Source organism: Ursus americanus, chromosome 7 (genome assembly GCF_024610735.1).
Source record: "Ursus americanus isolate L20-20 chromosome 7, mUrsAme1.1.p, whole genome shotgun sequence".
NCBI classification, from domain to species: Eukaryota; Metazoa; Chordata; class Mammalia; order Carnivora; family Ursidae; genus Ursus; species Ursus americanus.
The window spans coordinates 85,264,451-85,284,726 of NC_142133.1; the positions used below are offsets into that span (position 1 = coordinate 85,264,451).

General features: G+C 49.3%; 1 protein-coding gene across 1 annotated transcript in view; it reads right to left on the reverse strand.

The window, feature by feature from the left end:
* Positions 1-20,276, reverse strand: part of SNTG2 (syntrophin gamma 2) — a 200,176-nt gene that overhangs the window by 76,305 nt on the left and 103,595 nt on the right. Inside the window, exon 9 of the mRNA XM_087863901.1 lies at positions 4,438-4,565. Within this exon, the coding sequence (XP_087720027.1) occupies positions 4,438-4,565 (128 nt within the window). The remainder of the gene's footprint in view (positions 1-4,437; positions 4,566-20,276) is intronic.

The following is a 20,276-nucleotide window of genomic DNA, read 5'->3' on the forward strand; positions in this document are numbered from 1 at the left end:
ACTTCAAAGCTTCGTTAAACCTACACCTTTATTTTATGTCACACCTGCACAGACTCTCAGGAGGCAGTGAAGTGTTAACATCTCCCCTGTTGTCCCTGTTTACACGGACAAGGACGAGATCAGAAAAAGCCTCACCGGGTGAAGCTGGGGCTCTGGGAGGGCATGGGGCGACCGGATTATCTTGGTTCCAGACCCAGGGCTCTCTCCCCTGAGCCTCCCTGGTGGTCAGGCGGCTTGTCCACGTCCTGGAGAGCCTATGCTCTACAGTGCCTTATCCACCGTGATCCTGGGAGCCTTCCTCACACCGGGATGATTCTGGACTTTCTGCAAGCATGTGTGTTTCTCTTTTTTTTTTTTTTTTTAAGGATTTTATTTATTTATTCGACAGAGATAGAGATAGCCAGCGAGAGAGGGGACACAATCAGGGGGAGTGGGAGAGGAAGAAGCAGGCTCATAGCGGAGGAGCCTGATGTGGGGCTCGATCCCAGAATGCCGGGATCACGCCCTGAGCCGAAGGCAGACGCTTAACCGCTGTGCCACCCAGGCGCCCCGCATGTGTGTTTCTCTTGTTCTCGGTCTTTGCTTTCTACCCACCCCCCAACACACACACACACCTTGACTCAAGTCCGGGTCCTGGAATCCCAAACCAGAATCCTTCCCAAGGTGCCAGGTGAGAGCAAAACCAAGCCGATGACGTGTTTAGAGGATATACCTCTAGACGTGTCCAGACACACATGTGCTGCCAGGGTGACAGGCAGGCAGATTCTAGAACGGCACCCGTGGGGTCACACAGAGCAAGGTGCTGCTGGAAGGGGTCTGAAATCAGCGGGCCCGACCGAGCCCTTCACATCGGGTCTGTAGGTTAGAGACCAGAGCCAGGGTTCCATGCACTGAGTCCTGCTGCTGCCTGGCAGGTGTGGGGACACGGGGCACAGGACATGGGTGGGCTCCAGCAGGGACCACGGCCCTGACCCCGGGGTCCTATAAACCCAAGGAGCTGAATTCTGCCAACCACCTGAACGAGGCACGAAGAGGCTTTCAACTGGCCTCCAGCTTGACTTCAGTCCGGTGAGGCCGGACAGAGTGCACGGCCAGCCACCCTGCCAGCGGGGCCCCCAGGTCACAGACTTACAGCCTCTTCACCTGTGTGTTCTGATCCGCTCTGAGACACATCCTGAACACCCTTCCCAGACCTAACAGGACACGTGCTGCTGGAGCTGGTGGGTGCCGGTCACGGGAGAGAGGACGGTGACGGTGACACAAAGTCCTCTTCATGACCATCAGGCCACTGGCGGCCATGCTCTTCTCCGCGTGATGTCAAGGACATGTGTCAACAGCTAACCCAGCTGCCAAGCTGTACGATTCTCAGTGAGAATCTGAACCATGTGCTTTACTGTGTAGCCAACGATTCAGTCTCTTCACTGATGGGGATGACGATCTGCACAAAAGCATGACTCCGGCTTCACCTCTGACCGCGAGCAGAGCAGGGCTTCCGGTGGAGCCGTCCTGCAGGCTCTGGGGCCACGCAAAATGAAAGCAGCCCCCACGACAGCCGGTGTTTCATCCTCAAATACTTCACACGACTTCGGTTCACTTTGGCATCTACTTGTTAAAGGATCTTTCAAAAACATTTCAGGAAATTCAGAAACCTCAACCATTACTGAGCCAATTGCATTAGAAAAGAGCAGATACTGGAGGAGGAGATCCGGGGGGCCCCCCACCGACGATGGCAGTGGGGCACCCAGGACGCTGACTTCCAGCCTCCTCACCCTGGGTGTTCTGAGCCGCTCTGAGACACGTCCTGAACACCCTTCCCAGGCTACCTTTGTTTAAGATTTAAAAAACGGTTCAACTTGAAATTATTTTTTATAAAAAGAAGACACTGTTTGATTTAGAATTGGTGTTTTCTGAACGTGTTCCTTATACTCCCCACTTTCTCCTCTGGAAGAAATACACTGTAGCTGTGGGGTTCTGTCTGTGCGGCTTGAAACGGGGCTAGAGGGTCTTCCAGGGAAGACGGGCCTCTCGGCCTCCTCTCAGCCCCCGAAGGTGGGCGTTACTGCCAGCTGTGTCTGGACAAACACGTTTTATAGAATGCAGTTTGAGTCCCGGTTCAATATTTTGCTTTTTTACACCTTCCAGCCGATATTAACACCTCGCTTAAAATCATGAAAACGTCAGCAAAGCTAAAAGACACAAAGCCTCCACAAAACAACGCGCTCTTCTCTCATGAGGCATCCCAGGGCATCCGGTGTACTGGCGGGCTCAGCAGCATTCCCGCCGAACAGCGCAAGTGGGAGGCGCCAGCCGCGTGCCGTCCCGTAGGTGCGCTGTGCTCATCCCGGTGGGCGCTGCCCGTGGGCTCACGGGACGGCTCTTCTGCTGCCAAGAAGGAGCCCCGTCTCAGCACCCCCGGCAGCCACAGTGGCTGGTAAGACACAGGCAGTTATCGTCACCGGAGACGCCACCCTGTGCTCTGTGAAGGGGCATTTTGTCGCGCACCGTGCGGGCGTCACTGGGGGCTAAGCCTGTGGGAAACAAGTGCACTGACCCTCCCAGCAGGGGCTGGTCCGGGTCTTCCCTTCCTCACGAGACACAGCGGAGCGGCCGGCCAGCTTGGTGACATTCAGTGGCCCTAATTTTCCAAGAGCCATTTAGTCAAGCACATATGTAGGCAGAGATCAAAGAGCATGAGCCCCAGTCCCTACATACCCCCTAAACCAACCCGCTCCAGCCAAGAAACAGGCTGTAGGAAAACCACACAGACACGTCACCAGGGATCTGAGGCCGTAAGAACACTGACTGCTTATCTTACTACTAACTCTACACATGGCTGCCTACCTGTCCATCTATCTTTACCTACCCTCCTATCATCCATCTATCTACCCACACTTCCATCTGTCTCTTCCCACCCTTCTGACTTTTCACGGCTACTGACCTTTTCCAAAGATGGTCACACATTTGAAACTCAAGCTAGAGTTGCTCTTCACGCTCTGGTGTCCTAAGCACCCTTCACGGATGTGCACATTCACCGTAAGAGGTGCACTAATGTCAGTTAATACTGAAAAGTAAATTATAACCATTCATCAAAAACATTAGAGAGACTTTCCCTTTCACTGAAAGAAGACAACCCAGGCCTCTCCTCTCCCCCACCATAAAAAAGCACGCGTGCAGGCACACATTTAGAGCAGGCATGTACACACGTGGGTGCACACACACAGGCACACACTCCGGCAGGCGTGCACACACACAGGCGCACACACGCTCCGGCAGGCGTGCACACACACAGGCGCACACGCTCCGGCAGGCGTGTACACACACAGGTGCACACACGCGGGCACACACTCCAGCAGGCGTGTACACACACAGGCGCACACATGCTCCGGCAGGCGTGCACACACACAGGCGCACACACTCCAGCAGGCGTGTACACACACAGGCGCACACATGCCGGCAGGTGTGTACACACACAGGCGCACACACGCGGGCACACACTCCAGCAGGCGTGTACACACACAGGCGCACACACGCTCCGGCAGGCGTGCACACACACAGGCGCACACACGCCGGCAGGTGTGTACACACACAGGCGCACACACGCGGGCACACGCTCCGGCAGGTGTGCACACACACAGGCGCACACACTCCGGCAGGTGTGCACACACACAGGCGCACACACTCCGGCAGGCGTGTACACACACAGGCGCACACACGCAGGCAGGCGTGTACACACTCCAGCAGGCGTGTACATACACAGGCGCACACACGCGGGCACATACTCCGGCAGGCGTGTATACATGCAGGCATGCACGCACGTTTTACCAAAGACAATGCTCAATTTCAAAACAGTAAACTCCTCCCTCGCTGACAGATGCACGGCTCACACGGCTCTCTGCAAGCCTGTCTTACAACTGGAAATAAATTCACCATCTACTTGCTCGCTGGCCTTTCCACGGTACCCAGGCAGCCACAGACGACACGCTTTGAATCTCTAAAGCTGATTAACTAACCAAGCTCAAAAACTAGTGAGCATCATGTAACACGGATGTTGGCCTGGCCTCTCATTTTATTAATGATGACAGTGAGGCCACAGAGTTTAAATGACTTTTCTGAAACCTTCTGCAGCTTGGACAAGAATGCAGTCTGGTTTTCAATCTAATTCTGTTAAACATTTACCAGTGAATATACAATTTCTTCTTCTAATCACTATGTTTCAAAAGGACTAACAAGAGTCACGTCACCACCAGACACAGAGCGCTTGCTAATAATAAACCCACCGTTGCTCCCATCACCATTCTCTTGCGATGCCTGACTACGTGGTATTTCTCAAACTACCAAGGACAACCACACTCAGACACTTTGGAGCACTCGTGACTCCTAAGAACGTTAGTGAACAGGGTTCATGAGCTTTCGCCCTTTCAGACAGTGGTCACACACCTTAATTTCTCTGCTCCAGCCTTGCACCTTGAGATTCGAGCCATAGACAGAGGAACTGACAGGGTGTCTATCCAGTGCTTCTCATACTTTGGTTCATTAGCTACGGGCGAGGAAGGTGATGATGGAGCCTGTACAAAATAAAGGAGAGCCAACAGTCACAGAAGCAGTGAGAAGGCACGGAACACTGGGCGGGACCCACACTGAGCCCCGGCCAAGTCACATTAAATACATTTCTTTTTTTTTTTTTTTTTTTGTTAATAATATTTTTTTATTATATTATGTTAGTCACCATACAGCACATCCCCAGTTTTTGATGCAATGTTCCATGATTCATTATTTACATATAATACCCAGTGCACCATGCAATACGTACCCTCCTTAATACCCATCACCAGCCTATCCCAATCCCCCACCCCCCTCCCCTCTGAGGCTCTCAGTCTGTTTCCCAGAGTCCACAGTCTCTCATGATTCATTCCCCCTTCTGTTTACCCCCCTTCATTCTTCCCTTACTTCTCCTACCTATCTTCCTATTTCTTATGTTCCATAAATGAGTGAAACCATATGATAATTGTCTTTCTCTGCTTGACTTATTTCACTTAGCATTATCTCCTCCAGTGCCGTCCATGTTGCAGCAAATGTTGAGAACTCGTTCATTCTGGTAGCTGAGTAATATTCCATTGTATATATGGACCACAACTTCTTAATCCAGTCATCTGTTGAAAGGCATCTCGGTTCCTTCCACGATTTAGCTATTGTGGACAATGCTGCTATGAACATGGGGGTGCATATGCTCCTTCTCTTCACTACGTCTGTCTCCTTGGGGTAAATACCCAGTAGTGCAATGGCTGGATCACAGGGTAGCTCTACTTTTAACTTTTTAAGGGACCTCCACACTGTTTTCCAGAGTGGCTGTACTAACTTGCATTCCCACCAACAATGTAGGAGGGATCCCCTTTCTCCACATCCTCTCCAGCAATTGTTGTTTCTTGCCTTGTCAATTTTTGCCATTCTAACTGGCGTAAGGTGGTATCCCAATGTAGTTTTGATTTGAATTTCCCTGATGGCTAATGATCTTGAACATTTTTTCATGTGTCTGTTGGCCATTTGTATGTCTTCATTGGAAAACTGTCTGTTCATATCTTCTGCCCATTTTTTGATTTGTTTGTTTCTTGTGTATTGAGTTTGAGAAGTTCTTTGTAGATCTTGGATACCAGTCTTTTATCTGTAGTGTCATTTGCAAATATCTTCTCCCATTCCGTGGGCTGCCTCTTAGGTTTTTTGACTGTTTCCTTGGCTGTAAATTTCAACTGTTAAAAGAGCATGTGACAATCTCCTCAAAGACCTAGAAAGAAATTAGTGCACTTCTATGTGAATTTAAACTATTTCTGTTTTTAACAATATATGGCACAAAAGGGAGGAAGGTCAAAGGGAAGCGATGGGGAGAGAGACTTAAGTTGGAAGGTGCTGAGTCCAGGAGGCCGGAGGGGACACCCCGACTTCCCATGTCAAAGCAGAGCAACTCTGGGTCCAAGAGACAGTATCTATTGGCACTGGCTACATTCACAGTGTCAGGTCACAAGGCCACACTGTCTGGTGAGCACGGGCAGACTGTGAGGCCACAGACAGCAGGCCACTCCTGCACACAGCCTGCAGAGGACAGGAAGGTGCATGGGAAGTGCCGAACCCGTGCAAACAGGTTTGTAACCCGACCCCACGTGGCAGGTGTCCACCAGCAGCAAATCAGTAATCTGTAGGCAAGAGGACCCCCAGAGCTCTGTCTGGGTTCTGGGGGGGCGGGGCACAGCTGCCTCATCCATCTTCACTGTGGAGCCCACAGCAAGGACGAAGAAAGTAGCCACGGGCAGAGGTGAAGGCATCCTGCCAGGTCATGGCAGCGCCTGACTCAGCGCCAATGGCTCCAAATGCAAATCCCCTGCGTCCCCTGCTGTGCAATTTTACATAAGAAACAGACATCAGGTCTCCATAAGGCTCCCTTTATAGACCACTGGGCTTTTCTGGGGTGTCCGAAGCCCTCTCCTAGACCAGGGCAGAGGGACCCAGCAGGGGGGCTCTGGGAGCGTCCCCCATGGCACCTGTGCCTTGCTTTCCACTCCAGGATGTCCAGCTACTCGCCCTCTTCGGTGCCAAGCCCTGAGGTCCAGAGAGACGCTCAGCAAAACAGTCAAGGTCCCGGCCCTGCAGGAAAGCCTGCACCTGCTCTCCTTGTGAGAACAACATGCAGAATGAGCCCAGCTGACCTCCTCGAGCCTCTGATCTCAGGAAGTTCAAGTGCCCAGTGTAAGTGTCACACTTGGGAGCAAATCCCCACCTGAGGGAAATGCCTCCTGAAGAAAGCAGAATTTCTCCATTCTAATTTCTGCCCCCAATTTAATATCAGCTTCATAGCTTGCAGCAGCAACGAGGCATGTTCCCACCCCCTGAACTGCTGCGCTGTGGGCTGCACCTGTCAGCACTCCACGATCTGCACAGGTAAGTCGGGAGTTCCACGCCAGGCACTGCTGCCCACCGTGGGCGACACTGACTTTGGAACAGGGAACGTGAAACATGCCCTCCTCCATTTGATTCACGACGCAGCCCAGAGTTGCCAAAGCACTAAAGAAAAGGCCATTCTGAAGCATTATGTGTGACGGACCAAGTCCCAGGCGCCTCCCCATGAGCTGCCTTAGTGATCATGAGGCCGACTCTGAGCCGAGCTGGGACCACAAGGTTGCTGTGCGCAGCCACGGCATGGCGGCCGAGGAAGGTGACATTGCATCAGGGCAGGTGGGGGGACACCCCACTGCAGGGGAGGCCCCGTGGTGACGCGCTCACAGACCTTCCCTCTTTTCCCCAAAATGCCACATGATGGAGACATTTTAGAAACTCGAGGAAAACTCAGTACTTCTAATACAAGATTTATAAAAGTTGGGGGAATGAATGAAAGTAGATGAAAGAAGATGCCTTCAAATATCTCACTCATCACGCACAGGCAGAGAGAGTGACACAAGGCGCATTGCATGTCAGTGTTTCTGTTCTCTGCAGACACACATGCGTGTACACGCACGAACGTGACAAACACCACCTCAGGCTACATTCTCTGAGTATGGCAGAGATAGGATCACACCCTAAAAGTTCGGGAAGTACAAAATTCAAAAAGAGGAAAAAAATTGGTTCAAACCTCATCATCCATCTGTGTATTTCCTGATGACCTTTTCCCTATTCTCTTTTGAAAACCTAGGTAGGGTCCTCCTGCAGATAATCATCACCAAAGGCAGATAAGGAACCATGTCCACAGGTCACAGCTGTACAAAGTGGGACCTGAAGGCAGACATCTGCGCCCAGAAGCAGAGAACTTTCCGTTTAATAGAAACTCTGCTTCTGGAGAGTGACTAAGATTTGTTCTATTTATTCTTCGCGTGGGGAGAACCTTCTCTTGCTCAGTAACTCCCCTGAAATGACGTCTATATTTAAATATCCCTTAGCAAGTATTAGCATTTGCTGGAAGAGAACACAGTGTTCACTCACTTTGCAGGATCACCTAACACGACTGAGGCTCTGTCCGAAAAGCAAAGTAAAGGCTGACGTGAGAAGCCAATGGCCCTGCAGGAACGAGGATGGCCGTGAGGAAACGGACAATTCTGCAGGAATGCACGCGTCTGCACAAGCCACTGCCCATGCGCTCCTGTGCCAACCCCACCAACACCACATCCTCACCTCTGCTGGATGCCTGAATATGTCTTTAAGTCATTTTTTTAAAGAAAAAATATTATTTTAATACTTTATGTTTAAGTAAGAGATTTGAAAGCGACTTTTTAGACATTGCTGTCGTAGTTCTACTCTGGAGGACTGTGGACTTTGCAATTCATCCTTTTATTTTTAACTGAACTCCACTGAGGCATAAATTTCTACACGTACTGATGGACGCACACAGTTTGATGAGCTCTGACAAACAGACACAGCCAAGCCACCAGAACCTACGTCATGATACGGGGTATTTCCGCCCCATCCACACAAACCTTGTCCCCCCCAAAAAAGTTCCCTCTGCCCATGTGCAGGCAACTGGCTTCCCGCTGAGGCAGCCACCGATCTGATTTCTGTGAGATCAGGTATGCTAGTGTGGACTCTTAGAACTTCTCTGAGCAGAACCGTGCAGGAAATACTGCATTCGGCTCCATCAGCAGGAAATCTGCGAGATGTGGCTGCAGACCATCCGTCCTCATCAGGGAGGAGCACTCTGCTGTTTGCATTCACCTGCTGAAGGAGATCCGGCTTGCTTCCCGTCTGAGGATATTATAAACACATGCCCTGTGTTGTCAGTTAAGTTTGGGGCTAGACTATTGGGCCAGTCTTGCATTGCTGGGGCAAACCTCACTCGCTCAGGACGTATTATCCTTTTGCCTTTTTCATATCTTGTCAACCATTTTTGTATCTACATTCACGACGGCTGTTCTCTGTCATGTTTGTTACTTATCATATCATGGAAAGGTTCTGACATCAGTAATATCTTGGCCTCGTAGAATTAGTGGGACGCATGTCATCTTCCTCTATCCTCTGAAATCCTTCGTGAAGGTCCTGTATTATTTCTTTGACCAAATTCACCAATCACAGATTGTTGCGTTTAGAGTCCTGAAGAGCCCATCAGAGTCCCACATGCGATCTTGGTGAGAGCGCCATATTCACCCCACAGGCTTTGGGGGCAGCTCCCTCTGAAAGTCCGTGCTCTGTGTCCACCCTACAGGGTTCGGGGGCAGCTCCCTCTGAAAGTCCGTGCTCTGTATCCACCCTACAGGGTTCGGGGGCAGCTCCCTCTGAAAGTCCGTGCTCTGTGTCCATCCTACAGCCTTCGGGGGCAGCTCCCTCTGAAAGTCCGTGCTCTGTGACCACCCTACAGGCTTCGGGGGCAGCTCCCTCTGAAAGTCCGTGCTCCGTGTCCACCCTACACGCTTCGGGGCAGCTCCTTCTGAAAGTCTGTGCACGTGTCCACCCTACAGGCTTCGGGGGCAGCTCCCTCTGAAAGTGTGTGCTCCGTGTCCACCCTACAGGCTTCGGGTGCGGCTCCCTCTGAAAGTCCGTGCTCCGTGTCCACCCTACAGGCTTCGGGTGCGGCTCCCTCTGAAAGTCTGTGCACGTGTCCACCCTACAGACTTTGGGGGGTAGCTCCCTCTGAAACTCCGTGCTCCGTGTCCACCGTACAGGCTTCGGGTGTGGCTCCCTCTGAATGTCCGTGCTCCGTGTCCACCCTACAGGCTTCGGGTGCTGCTCCCTCTGAAAGTCTGTGCACGTGTCCACCCTACAGGCTTCAGGGGCAGCTCCCTCTGAAAGTCCGTGCTCCGTGTCCACCCTACAGGCTTTGGGGGCAGCTCCCTCTGAAAGTCCTTGCTCTGTGTCCACGCTACAGGTTTCGGGTGCGGCTCCCTCTCAAAGTCTGTGCTCCGTGTCCACCCTACAGGCTTCAGGTGCAGCTCCCTCTGAAAGTCCTTGCTCTGTGTCCATGCTACAGGTTTCGGGTGCGGCTTCCTCTGAAAGTCCGTGCTCCGTGTCCACCCTACATGCTTCAGGTGCGGCTCCCTCTGAAAGTCCATGCTCCATGTCCACTGTATAGGCTTCGGCAGCAGATCCCTCTGAAAATCCGTGCTCCATGTCCACCCTACAGGCTTCGGGTGGGGCTCCGTCTGAAAGTCCGTGCTCCATGTCCACCCTACAGGCTTCGGGTGCAGCTCCCTCTGAAAGTCCATGCTCCATGTCCACTGTATAGGCTTCGGCGGCAGATCCCTCTGAAAGTCCGTGCTCTGTGTCCACCCTACAGGCTTCGGGTGCGGCTCCCTCTGAAAGTCCATGCTCCATGTCCACTGTATAGGCTTTGGCGGCAGATCCCTCTGAAAGTCCGTGCTCCGTGTCCACCCTACATGCTTCGGGTGCGGCTCCCTCTGAACGTCTGTGCTCCGTATCCACCCTACAGTCTTCGGGGGCAGCTCCCTCTGAAAATCCGTGTTCCATGTCCACCCTACAGGCTTCAGGTGGGGCTCCGTCTGAAAGTCCGTGCTCCGTGTCCACCCTACAGGCTTCGGTGGCGGCTCCCTCTGAAAGTCCGTGCTCTGTGTCCACCCTACAGGCTTTGGGTGCGGCTACCTCTGAAAGTTCATGCTCCATATTCACCCTACAGGCTTTGGCTGGGGCTCCCTCTGAAAGCCACTTAGGTTCCAGCTTATTCATAAGGTTAGTTATGTCCTTTATGTCCTTACTTATGTTCTGTCTACATGTCCTATCAACTTCTGCACAATGAGCATTAAAATCTCCAAATACGATGATGGGTTTATCTATGTCTCATTTCTGCCAGTTTTGAGTTCATGTATTTGGAAGCTCTGTTATTAGGTGCATGCCATATTTAGGATTATAATGTTTTCCTGATGACTTAATACTTTAATCATAATGAAACGTTCCTCTTTGGTTTTGCACACTCTTTGTCTTGAAAACTACTTTGTTGGACATTAACAAAGCCATCTTTTTATAATTACTGCATATAATATATAAATTCTCCATTCTTAATCCCCACCTGTCTGTACCTTTATATTTAAATAATATTTTCAGCAGTAAGAACTGGGTCTTTCTAATTTGGTCTGATAATTTCTATGTTTTTAATTGGAATGTTTGGTTCATTTATATTTAATGTAATTCTCATGTCCCTGGGTTTAATTACATATTGCTAATTTGTTATTTGTTCTTTTTGGATTTTTTTCTACTTTGTTGAGCATATTCTTCTTTTTAGGGTTTTTTCATTATTCTTTTTTATCTGCTCATTGGCTATAGGGATAATATACATTCTGAATTTATCAATGTTTACTCTGAGTCAATATATCGCATCACTTCAAACCTCGTATCTGATATGTCCCCCTTCCCACAGCTCACTTCACAAGTGTAAGAATTTACAACAGAGCAGCTCAATGTGCCTGGTCCTTACCCTTTGTGCTATTTTTTTAAAGATGTATTTATTTTAGAGTGAGAGTATGCACACAAGCAGAGGGAGCAGAACAGGAAGAGGGCGAGAAAGAATTTTAAGCAGACACGCCCTGAGCACGGAGCCTAATGCAGGGCTTGACCATGACCTGCGATCAGGACCTGAGCCGAGATCAAGAGTCAGACGCCCCACCTACTAAGCCACGCAGGCACCCCACCCTCTGTGCTATTCTAGCCGCGTCTCTTACTTCCACATACATCACCACATCCACTTCGATTTGCTATCATTCTGTCATTTACTTTAAAGGCAATTCAGAGAAGAAAAAAATAGGTATTTGATAAACACATGCACGTTTACCAGCTGTGGTGCTCCTCGCTCCTTCCTGCGTATGTGGATCTCCAGCTGGCTTCCTTTCCTCAGGAAGATCCTCTCTTAGAATTTCTTTCAGTGTAGTTCTGCTGGTGACATTTTCTTACCTTAAGTTCACTTTAAAATGTCTGTATCCTGTCATTTTTAAAGAATACTTTCCCCTGCATGTAAAATTCTTGACAAACATTCATTTACATCATTGTTCCCAGGGAAGAAATACCTTTGTAAAATCTGGCTGCTGCTGGATTGATGGGGACGACCCTGCAGAGTTTTCTTGTGTTCATTCCCATTCTCCTTCTGGGACTCGTCCACTGGATGTGTCCCACACGTCACTGGGGCTCATTTGTCAGTCTTTTTCTCTGTGTTCTTGAGACGGGCAACTCTTCTGTTTGTCCCCGTCTCCTGACCAATCCTGGTGCCATCGTCAACTGCAGGAAGCCAAACTAGCGGATGTTGAGTTCAGGTATCACATTTCCAGTTCTACAGTTACCATTTATTTTCTGAAGTTTGAGTTTCTTCACTGACAGTCCCTATTTGTTCAATTATTAAGACCATGTTTTCCTCTAAGGCCTTAAACATATTTGAAAGTGTTAAGTCCTTGTCTGCTAAATTTATCACCTTCACATGGGGTCTTTTTTACTGATTACACTTTTTCTTAGATTCCTCTTATTTTTCTTGTTTCTTTGCATCACTAGTAATTTCTGAATGCATGCTGGACATTGTCAATGACACAAGGTAGTGACTATATTTTCATCCTGTGGATTTTTGCTCAGCAGGTAGCTCACTTACTATAATCAACTTAAACATAAGGGTGGTGGGTTTGTGGAAAACAAAGGTGTTTATTAATCCCCTGTAACTTTAAGGGGTTCAGCCTCCAACACTATCTTGTCTGCAGGTATTTCCAAAGCTTGGTTTTAGGCTCTGTAAGGACAGTTTTATGGCGGCATTCATGCCTGTGGTGTAGCATTTCTGGACTCCCAGCTGCATGTCTGGGAGTTAGCGGTTTCTCCACTCCATCGGTGGACTTGCCACGTTATCAGCACTGCTAGACCTCTAGCATCTTTATTTGCTCGTGCCCCTCAGTGCCTTTCCAGAGGGGCACCAAACAGTCTCTCCCTGTGCACTGGTATCCTGCCATTCAACCAAGGACTTCTGGAAAACCTACATACACAAACTTCCAACGCCCCCCACCCCACCACCTCCTTCAGGAGACTCCGGTGCCTTGCCCCCCGGGTTCAGGCTGATTCAGAGGCCCTGCATCCTTGTCTGTCTCCTCAGTGCAGCAGGACCACATGCTATGCTTGAGTGCCGCTGTCCCAGGTGGTGCTCACCTTGTGACGTCCCCGCTCTCAGGGCTCATGGTCTTGGACTGCCAGCTGCTCCGAGCCTGAGAACAAGTGTACCTTGTTTTTTGATTTGTTTTGAGTGTAGTGGTTCTACGGCAGCTGTGTGGGCTTCTAATGCTCCTTGTTCTTTCTGTGTTTGCTGATCTCAGAACCTGTGTTAGATAGGAGATTTATGCCACCAGCTGCTTAGTCTTATTTCCCCATATCCAATGTCTCCTGTAAAGACTTGAAAATTTCACCGTGCATATAAATCATAAAGGGAATTTGTAAAAGATAAATTCTTAGGCCCCTTTCTTTGAGATTCATATTTTACAGCCATGAAGACAGGACTCTGGAATCTCCATTAATTTGATACTGCACATTCTGACACACATCACAAAACACTGCTTCCATGCAGCAGGGCCATCCTACATGGGAGAGTCTAGTTCCCCTTGCACTTTGTCTGTTACTAGCAAGAAGTGTGTTTAAAAATTTCCATGTTTGTAGGTTGGTGACGCATCATTCAATGCAACTTTTCTCTTGATGAAATCCCAAAAGTTCATTTTTGCTTCTGTTTCCCTTGTCTTTGGAGACATGTCATGAAAGAAGCTGCTGTGGCCAAGGTCAAAGAGGTTACTGCCTGTGTTCTACTGTATGATTTTGATGGATTCCTGTCTCACACTGAGGTCTTTCATCCATTTAGAGTTTACCTTTGTGTATGGGGTACAGTAATGGTCCATTTCATTCTTCTGCATGTGGCTGTCCAATTTTCCCAGCACCATTTATTGAAGATACTGTCTTTTCCAATGGATATTCTTTCCTGATTTGTCGAAGATTAGTTGACCATAGAGTTGAGGGTCCATTTCTGGGCTCTCTATTCTGTTCCATTGGTCTATGTGTCTGTTTTTGTGCCAATACCATGGTGTCTTGGTGATCACAGCTTTGTAATAGAGCTTGAAGTCAGGGATTGTGATGCCCCCAGCTTTGGTTTTCTTTTTCATCATTCCCTTGGTGATTCAGGGTCTTTTCTGGTTCCACACAAATTCTGGGATTGTTTGTTCCAGCTCTTTGAAAAATGCCATTGGTGGTTTGATCAGGATGGTGCTTAAAGTACAGATTGCTCTGGGTAGCATAGACATTTTAACAATGCTCATTCTTCCAATCCATGAGCATGGAATGTTTTTCCATCTTTTTGTGTCTTCCTCAATTTCTTTCATAAGTGTTCTGTAGTTTCTAGAGTATAGATCCTTTACCTCTTTCGTTAGGTTTATTCCTAGGTATCTTATGGTTTTTGTTGCTATTGGGAATGGAGGCACGTGTTGTGATGAGCACTGGTGTTATACATAACGTTAACCATTGAACAGTACATCAAAAACTAATGATGTACTATACAGTGGCTAACTGAACATCATAAAAAAGAAAAAGAAAAAGAAAAACTTTTCACACTGTTACTGGAAAATCTATTTGTTTCCTTTGCATGATTCTGAAACATCATACACTGGTCATCTGAAAATACAGGTTCGCTGAGCAATACAGATCTTCCAATGCTAACATTTTATTACATAACATTAAAAATGACCTCCAGTAATATTATCTCTTATCTTGTTAGAAATACCTTTAAGTCACAAGTTTGTAATTTCTACCTTGATTAATCCTGCTGGAGGTATGGGCCCATTTTTAACATGATTTCAGGCTGCAACGTAACACAACCAAACCGTGCAGACCACAGCACCTTAGTATCACGCAGAGTGACACCGAGCACTGTGTGGCTGGGGTGAGAGTGCCAAAGATGCGCACGTGGTCATAATGACCTGGCCAACAGGGACCCTGTGGGGCCCTCACAACCCAGGAGATTGAAGGAGGAGTCCCAATTATCCCTAAACTTTCAATCTGTGAAGTGTGACTCTCCCAGCCTGACATGGTCACAGGGTGAAGCCGCCAGGGTTGCCAGGGGTCTGGGCGTGACACTGAGAGTAGGTGGGCTGCACTGAGAGGGGACAGCCCCAGATGCATCCCCAGCATGCCACTTCCCGCCCTCACCACACAGCCCCAAAGAGACGGACTTTGAAAATACTCCTTGCCTTACTCAGATATTATGACCCTGTATCATAAAATTTGTGCGTTTAGAAGTGAAATTGATTAGAACAAAATGCATGTAGATTTTATAAACAGTTCCTTTTTTGCAGAAAACAAGATGCACCTCACTTATACTCCTTTAAAAAAATGGAAAAGAAAGAAATCTAACACAGCCTGTATAAACTGCCTTTCCCTACAAGACCTACAATTGGGTATGAAGCGAGTAGTCATCTGCATTTTGGATCGTGGCCCAGGCACCAGTGTGGAATTTTAAATCTGATCTGTTAAAAATAAGAATACAAGAAACTACTTTTTCAGGATCAGAGATTCAGCAATAAGAGGCAGAGAGCCACACGGAAGTGTTACCTCCGAGTTTAACGGCACTGCTCTGAAGAGAAGTTTCTTTATGAGGGAAGGATTTTTTAATAATTATGTAATTAATTTCACTGTCAGTATCTAATTTAAGGTAAGTACGCGGTATCTCTGATGACGGATTATTTTGACTGCAATATCACGGGCCCTTCTAAACACTATTCACGTTCGGTGTTCTCGTCTTTTTCACTTTAAAAAACTGTAATCACCTTGACACAGGGCGGGCTTCATGCTCATTTTGGGGAAAGCGTTGGTGATTATGCTGTGTCTATATTGTAATTTTTCCTTCAGCTTCCTTCAGTGACTTTGATGTGGTAGTTTTGCTTCAGAAACTATTCTCCTTGCAGGTTGGTCTCTGTGGTGGGTGACCACCCAGGCCACCATGGCTTCCTCCTCACGCCTCCAGGGCAGCTCCTGCCTTGGCTGCACACGCACGTGCAGGAGGGAGGCGGTCCAGGCTGGAGTGCCACCATCCACATTTCCCGCAGGTGACGGAGCCAGGGCAGAAGTGCACCGTGAACCAGGTCCTCGGGTGCAGCCCGAGAAGCAGGACACCATGCCACAACCCACACACAAGGCCTCCGACTACTAGGGAAGACATTCTCCAGCCACGGCGAAAGCCAGGGCCAGAACTGCCTCTGCGGCCTTTAGTCCACCAGGAGCCTGTCCTGGTGATGCCAGGATGACCGCCTGGGCCAGGCCAGACCGCTCTGTGTCCCCATGGGCCGTGTGCCTCGTGCACACGCTCTGGAGGAGCACGTCACTGACCTGTCTCTGCACAAGGTCTTGACCCACCCACCCCAGAGGGCTCACGGCCCTGGACAGCCCACCACCCAAAGCCCCTGGGGGAGGCCAGAGAACCCGCCTGAACAGCGCCCCCTCGCCTCCTGAGAAAGGAGCGAATCCAGCCTGGTGCTTTCCCTGCGTACTGAGTATGGTCGCACCCTTCGAAACACAAAATAAACAAAACAAATATTTAATGTAACAGCTTCTTAAGACGGCAGCAAAAGTACTTTTTGCTCCTTTTTACACAAAAAGAATCTGCAGCTAAAACAGGCTACACGAAGGGACCTGGAACCCACACAAGGTTTGACTCTTACCAGAACATACCATTTACTAAATTAAATAAATTCTTGGTCAGTAATCTGCAGGAGTTTGAAATTATATACCTTTTTAAAAGCCACATATTTCCTAATTTTCTATCTGCGTGTCACTTAATTTCCTTGGCATGTCTTCAGTCGTCTGTCGATATTTGAAGGTTTCTGAAATGAAGGAAACTGTGTTTTGTACAAAGGACTTCCTTCCTTCAGAATCCTTTCCTATGGTTTGTGCTGAGCTCCTCCGTGGAACTGCAGCCAGGTTCACGTGGACATGGCTCTCCTGCCGCCCTGAACGCGGTGGTGGCAGCAAAGGCGGAGGCAGAAGACATGCGCCAGCAGGAAACATGGTCACCTCCTCGGTCATTTACTCTCGTGACACGCCAGACATTTTAAAAGAAACCATGAATCCTATCTTCTTTACACACGATATACCTTGCTGAGTCATTTTGTGCTTTTGACATAAAAGCAAATCCACTGCATAAGATAGAAAAGCAGAAATATTGAATATAAATTACACTTAATGCAAGAACAGTAATTCACCATTTCCACATTTTCAGTACAAAAGAATTATAAGTTTTAGCAGTTTGCTCGTACAAAACTATAAAATTAAAATAGTATAATACCATTAAATGTAATTTTGGTAGAAATCTATTACAGACAGATTTTGCTGAAACTTCAGGTGTGGGAGGGAATGCCGTTGCTACCCTGTCCACAGACGCCATTTGCCGCAAGCGAGGGTGAGGAATGCCCGCATCTCGTTCTGTGGTTCTCTTCCAGCGGCCACAGAGGCTGCCCACGGAGGCCCGGCCCCTCCACTACCCCCACCCAGAAGCGGCTGCTGGCGCCCTCGTCCTGACGACCTCCCCACCTGCTGGACATATCCCTCACCTCCTCACTCCCGTGACACCAGAGGGTCCCTCCACAGCAGCGAGGGATACAGCATGTGGTCACAGGTGCTACAGGTGGGGTGGGGGGGTGTGGTGACTAGTGCTTACTTCTGCAACAGTGTAAACAGCTCCGGTCTGGTCTCTTACGCTCTTCATTACGTCTCTGGACACAAAAGAATGGGGGACGCAGACCACAGACGTGGCTGTTGCGTGTACAGTGGTCCCAGGAACAGCACATGTGATATCATCAGATATGGGACCGGGGCTCAGAGTTTGGGGAGTCCCAGAAAAAGCCAGGCTTCCCGGGGTCTGAAGATGTCAAGTCGTGCCGATTCCCGAACCACAGCTCAGACCCACATGCCCAAATCACAGCTTCAGAGGAAGAACGCATCAGTTATAATTTACTACTCAACACTTTCAGGGTCTGAATTTAAATCAATAAATTCACCAACAAACCTGTCATATTTACACTCTCACTGACACTCTGGACAAGACCTATATGGAATATACTGTGTGTTCTTACGTCCGTCCGCGGACTCAGGTCCCGCATCTGAACGCAACTGCTTGCAAAGCCAGCACGTGTGCAGCGGACAAATCCAGACCAGAACAATAATTTAATGCAGTACCAGGAGGCCCGAAACTCCAGTACTTCTCGGGCCTGGACTTATGGTTCTGAGAGTCACCTTCTCTGCTGGGTCCCCGACACCTGCTGCGGCCTTACACCATCCTGGGCTTATCCTGTTCTGTCTCTGGACCAACTCCGCCTTCCAAATAAATACTTATGTGCACAATATAAACATACTTAGTACGTACGACATATTATAAGGAGAAACAAATATTTTGTTACTATAATTACACATAAATATATATTTTATACAAATATATGCCCTCAACAAGAAACGCTGTTTAACCCAAACACAGCCCCAGCTCCAAGCTTGCTATTTATTTTTGCTACTCACTACCTGGGGCCCTGGATCCTCATTTTCCTAATCTATAAATAGAGTTAATGTGACCACCTCTGGGAGACCGGAAAGGGAGACGGCACTGTGCCTGAAACACAGCAGGTGCGCGGTCAGTGGTGAACACGACGCAGACGTGAGAGCCTGTTCTCTGTCATCAGGCTTCACATCCAGCACCTGCTTATACTAAACTTTCTCAGCAGCTCACTTCTCATGGATGTTGAACTCTGGTCTCAGCTGAGCTTACCTCTGTAACATTGCAGAGGCCTATTTGGGGGATGTACCCACATTACTGCACCTTTTAAATTTCGGTTTACTGTCTGGAAGCGTGGAAAGAAGACCGTGTGAAAGTGTCCATGTGAACAGCTCTGCTCGAATCCCTGCAAGGACCTGCCTCACACAGATTCCCACCAACGTTACCCTCGGAATGGCAAAATTCTCACCGCCGATGCCCAGTGCCAGACTGGAATTTTTATCAAGATATTTTTCAGGGAAAAAAAAGCAACACCAACTGAAGAAACACCTAACAAATTCCCCTGGAAGGTCTCCTTCATGCCTGTGTCTTCCCACCGTTCAAATAGCAAAGAATCCGCATCCAGGAGGAAGTGAGGAGCGCGTGCCTGATGACGCCCTGCCGCTCTGGCCAGTGGCAGCTATGAGGCCTCCAAAGCCTTGGCCATCTGCACCCTGTTCTCCTCCCCTCTGCCCCTGACTCTTCCACCATTCCTCCTCTGGTTCCAAGAAGGCTCCTGAATCAGTAGGAGAGAAGATCTGCCGTCCCGAGGCCGACAGCCCAGACCACAGACACAGGGATGTAGTGAGCACACGCACTTCTGCTACCCGGAGTGTGCACAGTCCCTGCACAACCAACATCCCCGCCAGACCAGGCCACGGCTCAGCAGAGCGTGTCACAGAGCATCCTGCAGTTACGGATCATCTTCTGTTTCCAAGTCCACGTGTCACTGGGAAACACAGGAAGTTGTGGAGAGCTTGCAGAATTTTACTGACCATCTCCAGGCAGGAACAACTCCTAAATGGATCATCCATGGGGATGTGAGCACTTTTATTTGCAAAAGTGTGGGCTTCCCTGAAACTAATGCAACTGAATATTCCAACTGCACTGTGTCTTAATTCTACGGAGGCACCAAGGTTGGAACCAAATAACGGGAGCTGGAACACAGACACTGGGCTGCCCACTGAGAGCCTGCTTCTGTGGTCCTGAGCTCTCCATCCACGCTGAGTTTGGAGGACGCTGGTCCGTCCTTCCTCCTCCCAGGGACGCAGGAGGGTTGCTGAGTCCTGTGGGGCTGTCTGGGCATGCTGGGCTTCATGTCCTCAGGAGCTCAGAGCACCCAGGTGGTGAGTGGCTTGCACAGACGGTCGGAGGGCACCATCTGCCCTGAGGGAGGAGCCCTGCCCACGTGGAGGGACCAGGTACGTGGGAAGAGCTTCCCTGGGGGGCCACCAGGGAAACCATGAAGCTCCTCCCAGAGCAAGTCATGGCGATTGTCTGTCTGTCCCATGCAGGCAGGCCCTGTAGCCGTGACCACTGGGTTGGCCCCGTGACCCCCCAGACTGGCTGCGTGGCCTAATGTAGTCTGCATGGGTGTGAGCCCATTTCTGCATTTGCTTCTTACTGGTCAACTGCCATGGGCAGCTCTTCCTTCTGGGGAGGAGAAGGGCCACGGGCAGCACGCAGGGGGACTTGGTGCAGCATCGTCGTTCCTGACTCTCTTTAAATACATCCAGAACTAAGAGAGTTTCTTAACAGCTTCAGCTTTTCCTGCTCTTCCTGT